Genomic DNA, 10847 nt, shown 5'->3' on the forward strand with positions numbered 1-10847 from the left:
TGGCTTTGTTTTAAAATTAGAAAAGACCTTTTACGTTCCAAGTTTATCCAGAAACTTGATTTCAGTTTCAAGGCTTGTACCTTATGGATATTCTTTTAACTTTTTAGACTCATCTTTCAGTTTATATTATAATTCTGATTGTGTTGGGAATGGTACATTGTCAGATGGTCTTTATAGCATTAATTTACAAAACAATGCCACTTACGGTTCAATGCATGTTCACACTGGTAATAAAAGAAGTGTTATTAATAAGGATTCCTCTACATTATGACACCGGAGATTAAGTCATATCTCCATAGATAGAATTAAAAGATTAGTGAATGAAGGGGTACTTAATACTCTGGATTTTATTGATTTTGAGACTTGTGTAGACTGCATTAAGGGAAAGCAGACTAACAAGTCACACAAAGGTGCCAATAGGAGTTCAACCATATTAGAGATCATACATACTGATATATGTAGTCCAGACATGGACTCACATGGTCAGAAATACTTCATCTCTTTTATAGATGATTCCTCACGATACATGTATCTCTACATGCTTTATAACAAGTATGAAACATTAGATGCCATTAAGATCTTTAAGGCTGTAGTAGAGACACAATGCGGTAAACAAATTAAGATCGTGAGTTCAGATAGAGGTGGAGAATACTATGGCAGATACACAGAGAATGGACAAGTACCTGGGCCATTTGCAAAGTTTCTTCAAGAACATGAGATTGTTGCCCAATATACCTTGCCTGGTTTTTCGGACCAAAATGGTGTAGCAGAAAGAAGAAATCGAACATTATTAGGCATGGTGCAGAGTATGCTTAGTAACTCCAATCTTCCTAGATCCTTGTGGCCTGAAGTACTTAAGACGGTAGTGTATATATTAAACCGAGTTCCAACCAAGTCTATTCCAAAAACGCCGTTTGAATTATGGAAAGGTTGGAAATCGAGTTTGCGACATATGCGCATTTGGGGATGCCCGTCTGAAGTGAGAATTTATAATCCACAAGAGAAGAAGTTGGACCAAAGGACCATTAGTGGGTATTTCATTGGATATGCTGAAAGGTCTAAAGGTTACAAATTTTACTGTCCATCTCACAACACAAGGATTGCGGAATCAAGAAATGCAAAATTTCTTGAAAATGACTTGATCAGTGGGAGGAATCCAACTCGGAACATAGTTTTTGAGAAGGATCATTCAGAATCTCAACCTTCCACCTCAAGTGATAGATTGGTTATTGTTCATAGCACCCCTCAAGTACAAACTGGTATTGAACAATAAATCATTGAAGTTCCACAAATTGCTGACAACATTCCAGTAGATCAGGTACTTCAAAAGTTGCCAAACACTTTTGAACACCTAGTTGAACCACATACTTCTCAGGAAAATGATGGTTCTACATTAAGAAGATCTACTTGACTCAGGAGATCAACAATTCCTGATGATTATATTGTGTATCTGCAAGAATCTGACATTGGAACCGCAAATGATCCCATGTATTTTTCAGAAGCCATGAGTTGCAAAGAATCAGAATTATGGTACAATGCTATGAAGGAAGAGATGAATTCTATGAAGAGTAATGGAGTCTGGGATCTTGTTGAGTTACCTAGTGGATTTAAAGCCATTGGATGTAAATGGGTCTTTAAACAAAAGAAAGACTCATTAGGCAACATTGAGCGATACAAGGCAAGACTCGTTGCTAAGGGATTCACTTAGAAAGAAGGAATCGATTACAAGGAAACTTTTTCTCCTGTATCTAAGAAAGATTCCTTGCGCATTATTTTGGCATTAGTAGCCCATTTTGACTTAGAGTTGCAACAAATAGATGTGAAAACGGCATTTCTCAATGGAGATCTAGAGGAGGAGGTTTACATGAAACAACCTGAAGGATTCCCCTCTAGTGATGGTGATCATTGGTTTGCAAGCTAAAAAAGTTAATATATGGATTAAAACAAGCATCCCACCAGTGGTATTTGAAATTCCATAATGTAAATTCTTCATTCGGATTTGTAGAAAGCATTATGGATCAATGTATATACCAGAAGGTCAGTGGGAGTAAAATCTGTTTTCTTTTATGTGGATGACATTTTGCTAGCAACCAATGATAGGGGTTTTTTACATGAGGTGAAACAATTTCTCTCTAACAATTTTGATATGAAGGGTATGGGTGAGGCATCTTATGTCATTGACATTAAGATTCATAGAGACAAATTTCGAGGTATCTTAGGTTTGTCTGAGGAAACATGTATTAATACAGTGTTAGAGAGATTTAAGATGCAGAGTTGTTCACTAAGTGTAGCTTCCATTGTGAAGGGTGATAGGTTCAATTTGAACTAATGCCCGAAGAACGACCTTGAAAGGGAACAAATGAAGGACATTCCATATGCTTCTGCTGTCGGAAGCCTAATGTATGTTCAAGTCTGCACAAGACCTGATATTGCATTTGCTGTTGGAATGTTGGGGCGATATCAGAGTAATCCCGGGTTAGACCACTGGAGAGCTGCAAAGAAAGTAATGAGGTACCTTCAAGGAACCAAAGACTACGTGCTGATGTATAGGCGGACGGACAATCTAGAAGTCATTGGTTACTCAGATTCTGACTTTGCTGGTTGTATTGATTCCCGCAAATCAACATCAGGATACATTTTCTTGTTGTTCAGTGGAGTAATATCATGGAGCGCCAAACAGACTTTGACCGCCACGTCGACTATGGAAGCCGAGTTAGTTTCCTGTTTTGAGGCTACTTCACATGGTGTATGGCTTAAGAGTTTCATTTTTGGGCTTAGAATTATGGATTCTATCTCTAGGCTATTAAGAATCTATTGCGATAATTCAGCTGTTGTTTTTATTACCAAAAACAACAAAAGTGGAAGTCGAAGTAAACACATCGACATAAAGTATTTGGCCATAAGAGAACGTGTTAAAGAAAAGAAAGTGGTCATTGAGCACATCAGCACTGACTTAATGATCGCAGATCCTTTGACTAAAGGTATGCCACTGTTTAAATTCAAGGATCATGTTGTGAATATGGGACTTGGTTCCATTATGTAAAATTTTCATTGTATGAACAATGTTATTTCAGTGAAATTCTTAATTAATGTGATGTTTTTTCTCATATTTATGTGCACTTTAATTTTGAGAAAATTCATCTGTGTTAGACCAAGAGTAAACATAGGGTTTATTCATAAAGTATAAGTAATACATACATAGTAATACATGGAAGATAATACTCGTCATTAGAGGACCTATCGCCATGATTCATGTATTTATTACTTAAATTCAGATTATTGATGTGTTTAAGATTATATTAGAAGTTTGGACCAAGTGGGAGAATGTTAACCGTTTTTATGAGAAACGGTTTTCTCATTAACGTGGTCTCAAACTTCTGCCAGTTGCAACTCCCTCGGTAACACGAAACCATGAATAACCTTGATGGGAGGTTGGCTTCAGTTAATGGTTTTCGGTCCCCTGTCTCGTCACTCAAGCCCTTCAGTTGAGCCATCGTCGTGAGTGCTCAGAGATCGGAAGCACCGAACAGAGAACGGAATTTGAAGCGTATGGAAGGAGGTATGATTTAGCTTCCGTTTAATTTATTATGAATTTCATGTTGTTATTAGAAATTCATGTTTAAGGCTTAAAATAATCACATAAAGATCAAGTATATGAAGAAATAGTAGACGTTTGTGATGTTTGTAGGGTATCTGGTACTTTGTTATATTCAATACCAAGCAACTTGTAATGAGAAAGGGGAAGATAACTTTTATCTATAGCATTCTCTTGCACACTCAAGCAATATGACACATTGTAACACTTATCTATAGTGGTTGACAAGTGTCAACTTGATGCATTTTACTCTTATTGCCTCCTCTGGGCTAGCTATTTGCGTATAATAATTCTTCCTTTCTCATGTTCGATTAAATGGTATTATTGGGTTTTTTGGATGACGTATTTCCTGATATGAGCTACTTACTTCCCTTTTTGTATGAACTATCACAACAAACCATGGCTAATGGAACATATTTGGTACTAGAAATTTCCTCTAAGACTTTTTGAACTACACAACATACTTAACACACATCATTAGTAATTTGAGTATTTGTTATCATCAAAGTTATCTCAATGGGGATGTTGAGACCAAAACATGGCACACCAGGGAACCATTCAGCTAAACGAAATAAGAAAGCAAAAATTCTACAAATGATAGTTTATAGTGTCAAAGTAGTATACAAAAGATAAAGGCTGTCGTGCATAGTGTGATTGATTTATATATATACCAAACTCCAACTATCATGGGTAAGATGAGAATGATCATCGACCAGATGAGAATGATGAAACTCCATTGTTAAAACAATAACGATGCCGTTGACATTATTCAATTGAGTAAAATATTCAAACTCTCAGATCGTCAGAAGAAAAGGGTTAACGCTTCCGTATGAAATTATTTATACACCCATGGAGATCGATCTGCTCCATCACGGTACAGATTCCTATAATGGTGATTGGAACGTCCAGAACTGGCTTATCAACATCTTCTTATTCCGAACTTGATAAAAATTTGGTTTTTATGTTGGTTGTCACTTTGCGTTGAAATGGAAATTTGGTCTTAGCAGAAAAAAATGGAGGAGAGCAGCACTTCAATGGCCCCAAACTCAGGTGCAGAACGAATTGAAGGTTTCGATAGGCAACTTCGAGATAAATTCAGAGCTCTAAGCCCTCCATAAAAACAGTGGAAGTCTTTAAGTGCATACAGATTGCAGACAAGAATACAAAAATATGATATAGATTGCAGAAACAATAGCTTTGAACCATAGACTGCCCTAGAAGTATAAGTCCACAGCTTCAACCAAGTGCCTAAAACAAGAGTGACTATGGAGACTCCAAAAAGCTGTAGATAAAAAAAATAGACTGGATCGTATTGAGAGTGAGAAGCAAGATTCCAGCCACCGGGGAAATGCCTGCCCAAGGGCTATTGAAGTAATCGTTCATCAGCTTTGCCCACCAAATGTTAATTTTATTTTCACAGTATCTGTTCACATCTAGGGACAACTGTGGAAGAAAACTTTCTTCCCAACGGCAGACGAGGTGGGTACTCAAATTGTTGAAGACTGATGCAACCTGTTCATCAGTACCTAATGTATGACGGATAATCCCACTCTTGATGAGAATGTCAACATCGTTTTCTGTGTTAACTATCAAGTCCATGAAGATTGAGTAGCTAGAAAAATATGTGCCAGCAGAAGCATCGCATTGCTCCCAAGCTGCGAGGTTTCGGAGGAGCTTCTTTGTGTTTTCGTCAATTTGTATGTATGGGATCTCTAGAACACCCTTTTCGAAGGTTAAGTCCGTGAACCCATGACCCTCTTTCCTCCTGAACTTAATTCCAGCTTCTGTGAGTCTTCTTGCAGAAGATATGGGATTCAGAGTGAGTGTCGTAGGTAACTGTTTTCTGCTATTGTTTGATATGGGAAGCTCAGAAGAGTGAGAAGGGAAACTCTTTTTCAGCTTGGAGAAAATGATTTTTAGTGGGTTGTAAGACCTGCAGCTTAAAGGGTTTTGAGGTGTAGATGGGAGAAGATGGTAATGAACCAAGTGAAGCAGATGATGCACACGTCCGGACTCTAATGGATGCTGGTTCTTGTTTATCATCAGAAATTGACCGAAAAATTGAAGGCAGAGCTCTACCAAAGAAGGGTATTTGGATTTATCAACAACGGCCATGTCAAATATCAACTGGAGTGCAAAGAATGGAACTTGGTTAGGGAGAAGGAGCATGTCCATCCACAGGTCTTGAATGTTAGAGACACACACAGTATCTACCTTGGGCTTCAATCTCTCTTCATAGAACATGAGAAGAACATCTATGACAAAGAAGCCGCTGAACAAGAGAAAAAGCAAGCGCTTCGAGTCTACCTCAATGATGACATAGTGGCACTTCTTAATCTGGTCTTTGAATGCAGACATTGCCTGTAGGTAATCCTCCAAACTCTTGGTTGGATTTCGGGAGAGAATCGAATGCACATGCTGCATCGCATGTTGATTCTTCAAAGTTTCTCTTGGGTAGACTTGATCAAATGAATCATGGATAGCCAGCCTCATGTAGTGAGGGATGTAAGCATCTTTTTGGACTCTGCGAATGGTCTCTGGAACTATGTGGATGCTAATAGTAGGAGAATCCTCAACAAGAGGCACAATTGCAGCTTTGACATCCTTTAAAAGCCCTTCATCATATTCATTCAAGTTTTTGCCAAGCCCTCTTGTTTCTCTTTCCTTCTCTTCAAAACTGCGAATTTCCACACTGCAGGTTCGAACATCGTCTCTTTCTTCTGCCTTCCCTTCTTCCTCCAAAATTTTCACATCCAGTAAGTGAGTGAAGAGATCTCTTGCATCTTCTGCCATATCTCTCTTCCCCTCCTACTACCACTCGGCAGTTACTCAGCAATTGACTGAAACAATATGATACTAAGTGCAGTTAGATTGATTTCTCCAATCTTGAAATGACATTTCCATGTGAAGAAATCAAGTTACAGTAAAAACAACTAAGCATGTGAATTGTATCTGCTTGACAAAGATTCCAGTATTCTTCTACATTACCGAGCATGAATGATTAGTAGAAAGAGAAAGCAGGAGAAGCAGAGAGCAGAACTAAACTGAATCAAAGAATGCTGTACCTGAAGAAGAATCTGACCACTCCAGAAACTGATACAGCCACTATAGAGAATATCCACAAGAGGACTGACCTTGCAGAGATATGCCTCATTTACTCATATTTATACACCAAGTAAGAAAAAGGGTAGCCACCAAGGTTGGCCAACCTTCTGTATTATTTAAATGACTGATCCTACTATGACGGAAGACGTGCTGCACGAAGATTATCTGCTTTGAGATTTAATAATCAAGAAAGACTTGTCACCTCCACGCGTCCATAGTCTGTTGATGCTTGCATGGTGGTGTCGACGTTCCTGAAATGGGAGAGAAAGTTACTGCAATGGGTGTATGAACGAGAAATTTACTTAAAATTTAACTTCATCGAAACTAGAAGGAGAGATCAAGGAAGAAAATAAAAGCTTGGGAAATTCTTCTCCTAATCGTGATACCTCTTATTCCCATAAAACCATTTAAGAAACCAAATCCCTTTGGCCACTTACTCGAGTTCATAAGCTTATAAACCCATTTCAAAGAAAGGTAAATGCTCTTTAACAATAGAAGGTATTGTCTGTGAATGAATCCAGACCTAACCCACATGCAGCATGTGGGTGACTGAATGAGAAAAGTAGCTATGAATTAAAATAGTGTTAATATGAACGGGTCCTTGGTTAATAGTGTTAATAAGAAAGTCATTTGGTGACATTTTCAGCTGACACGTTTCTTAAGCTTACTTGTGTCCAGTTCTAGTGAAATTGACAGCCTCCTTGGCTTTGGCTTAATAACTAAGATATGATAGCATTTGACTTCTTTAATATCAGTTGAGTCTTCATCTTGACCTAACCTATTTGTTGAATTAAAATTTGAATTTTTTACTCACATATGCAGTTCTAGCCCTCTTAAAAAACTCAACATAATTGACATCCTCACCCAATTTAACATAAAAAATTACATTTCCTACAATGGAGATTAAGAAAAAAAAATGTAAACGCACGATTTACCCTATTATCTAAAAGAATGATGAATTTTGATGAGTGTCCAAATCTACTAGATATCCAAATGTATAATTTGTAGGACCTTAGAATATAAAGTCTATTTATCCCCCCTCCAGGTGTATCTGTAGGACCTTCCAACATAATGAATTAATTTCGAGGTACAAACACATTGGGAGCGGATTGACAATATGAAATAGTATTCGGTAGTGAACCATTATAAACAATTGTGTATATATTGTAGGCTTATTATTTAAATCATAATTTGTGCCTGAATCTTGATTTTAATAATAAAGACAAATTATACACGATTATAGATAGTTTTAAAAAAGGGTAGAATAAAAACCTATTTACCCTCCCTTGTGAGTTTGGCCCATGATTCGAATAATATGTTATTTATAGATGATTTTGTTCCAGTGTTGTAAGGTATAAATAATAATCCCTTCGTGACCTTGTTCCAGTCGTCTATAAATGTTATTTTTAATCGCCAAATTATACGCTCCTAATTATTTATAGTTTACATTATAATGATTTAAGAAACTTACTTCTACTAGTATTGATATTATAGTAGACACCATGTCATATATTCGAATCTTGGAGGCGACAACCTATAAAAAGGGCTACGTGATGCTAGAGTGAGAGTCCACTCTTATTGGCTTCTAAAGGACTATAATATTTATATGCAAATTTGTGTTGGAAATGAGAATTTGATTATTTCATTTTTATTAATTATTTTTTGGCAATAATAATAGTCAAATTCTCATTTTTTTCAAGGGGTTCCAAACACCCCTAAGCAATAAAATAAAGAGAGAAATTTTACAGACGGAAACATATGGTACTTCAAAACCACTAATGGGGTCGATAATAGGAATAAGTAGAAAAGAATGTTTGTGTAGCAGTCATCAAAAGAAGGAAAATAGCTGCTATAATGGAAATAGTTGCCCAAGGACTGCTAAAGTAGTCGACCATTAGCTTTGCCCTCCACAGGTTAAATCTATTGCGGCAATACCTATTCAACTCTTTGCTCAAATGAGGAAGAAAACCATCTTTTTCTCCAATATAGACAAGGTTGCTGCTCAAACCATTGAAAAGAGAAGCAACTTGTTCTTCAGATCCCAAAGTCTGTTCAAGGATTCCTTCACGATTGAGTATCTGAACATCCTCCACTGCATTGATAATATAATCCATGAAGATGGCATAGCTGGTGAAGTACGCCCCGACAGTAAAATGAAACTGCTCCCAAGCAGTAAAATTTCGTAGTAGAGTTTCAGTGTTGCTATCAAGACGTAAAAAAGGAATTTCCAGAACACCTCTGCGGAATGTGATGTTCGAGAATCCGGGAGTTTTTTTCTTTCGAAACCTTATACCAGCTTCTTGGAGTCTTCTAGCAGAGGGAATGGTTTCCATTGTCAAGTGTTCCACTGGTGGAGATACAAAGATTGGAAGTTGAGGAGGTGGGCGTGAAAATGTGAGACTCTTCGTTTTGTCGAATAAGAACCCTATCAACCCTCGAGTTTTAGGTGGGTTGTTTGAAGGAACGAGATGATAATGAACTAAATGTAGAAGATGATAGATAGATTTGGAATCCAACGGAGGAGTTTGCTTATAATTAACATCCAAAAAGTGTTCAAAGAATCCAAGGCAGAGGTTTACCAATGGAGGATACTGAGATTTATCGAGGATCAACATGTCATAAATTCGTTGAAGAGCAAAGAAAGGAACCTGATTCTTGACGAGGAGGAAGTCCACCCATAAGGTTTGGATCCCTGAGGAACAAATTTGATCAACTTGGGGCGTGAGTCTGCCTTCATGGAATAAGATCAGAACATCGAGTATGTGGCAACAACTCAGAACCACAGAAATCAAATTTGGGAGGTCTACGGTGACGACGTTAAAGTGGCATGCTTTTATTTCCTCCCTCATTGCGTTCATGGCCCTGATATAATCCTCAAAAGAGATGTTCGGATTTCGACTGAGGATCGAATGCATGTGTGCTGAAATGTGCAGATTATCTATCGCCTCCTTCGGGTAGATAGAATCTGTGCTCCAGTTGAGTCCCAACCATACGGAGCGAGGAAGGAAGACTCGTGGTTTGGCATCAAAAATGTTCCTGGGGATTACTTGGTAGATGGTAGCGTGCGGATTCCGAACAAACAAGGGTTTGAATCCAGATTTAACGAGGCTTATAAGTTCCTTGTCAAAACCCTGTATCTCTTTGGCGAGTTCGTCGTCTGGGTCCTGAAATTTCCCACACGCAACAGACGATCACATCCAACTCTGAAACTGTTTTCAGACGATAAGACTAATACAACTCTATACAATGGAATGAGCAGCAGCAAGCAATTACCTTTTCCATCGTAGAGTTGAGAGAGTAGAAATCTGGAAAGCAGTGAGAAAGATGTTCCCACTGAAGTACTCTGATCAGCCTTTTCTTTTGAAGATTCTACCTGCAGCAGATAGGGAATGCGAATTGATCAGTGGCGACGACTCTCCCCAACAAAAATGAGAAGAACAAATTACATTTACTATCTACAGAGTCGAGACCAGGAATGAAACATCACCAGAAAGATGACTAGAAGTCATGATGCAACTCGTTCTCAGTAGTCTGAGGCAGAGATTGAGCTGTGAATACCAAAAATAGAGATTGAGCTGTGAATGAAGTCTTGATCAATCAAACTCTAGCAGCTTTATAAATACTTCATGAGAAATGGAAGTAGTCTGTTAAAGGAAAGAGAGAGAGAGAGAGAATAAACTTTTGGCTTTCAATTTATTCACGTAAAGAATTACATCGTTCAGTTGGCGTAGACTGAAAGAAACTTCTGTAATCAATCTCTCTCCAACTCAAAAAGATGATCTTGTGACTTTTATTTTTTTCACGTAAGGTACCGTTGGCTATTTATAAGTTAATTTTTTATATAAAAAAGATTTTTTGGAAACTACCAATAAAAACACTATTTTTTATATTTAAGCTCAAAAGTAGTGTTCACTATGAGTTATACACATACACACACACACACACACACACACACAAATTTTGCATTTCGTAAATGATCTTATGCATAAATCATGATTCTTCGATTTTTTCTTAAATGATAAATCTCAGATCTTTGGATAAAAATGCCCTTGCATAGGAATCGATCTACTACTATTGTGGGGGTTTGTTTGTCCAAAGATCGAAGATTATCATTTCAGAAAAGAAAATCGAAGAATCTTAATTTATG

General features: G+C 37.5%; 2 protein-coding genes across 2 annotated transcripts; both read right to left on the bottom strand.

Annotated features, from left to right (window-relative positions):
* Nucleotides 1–4858: 4858 nt before the first annotated feature.
* Nucleotides 4859–6388, bottom strand: LOC137938554 (UPF0481 protein At3g47200-like). Its single transcript, XM_068783504.1, has one exon. It carries the CDS (start codon nucleotides 6386–6388, stop codon nucleotides 4859–4861), a length of 1530 nt encoding a protein of 509 aa, XP_068639605.1.
* A 2087-nt stretch (nucleotides 6389–8475) lies between these two features.
* On the bottom strand, nucleotides 8476–9982 carry LOC137938555 (UPF0481 protein At3g47200-like). The gene is made up of 2 exons (XM_068783505.1): nucleotides 9974–9982; nucleotides 8476–9864 (listed from the first exon to the last, which is right to left on the bottom strand). The coding sequence occupies exons 1-2, from the start codon at nucleotides 9980–9982 to the stop codon at nucleotides 8476–8478; spliced, it is 1398 nt and encodes a 465-aa protein (XP_068639606.1).
* Nucleotides 9983–10847: the final 865 nt, after the last annotated feature.

This window comes from Aristolochia californica, unplaced genomic scaffold (genome assembly GCF_029961685.1).
Source record: "Aristolochia californica isolate CCGP_79_NKW_82.1479 unplaced genomic scaffold, dmAriCali1.0.hap1 SCAF_8, whole genome shotgun sequence".
Taxonomy (NCBI): domain Eukaryota; kingdom Viridiplantae; phylum Streptophyta; class Magnoliopsida; order Piperales; family Aristolochiaceae; genus Aristolochia; species Aristolochia californica.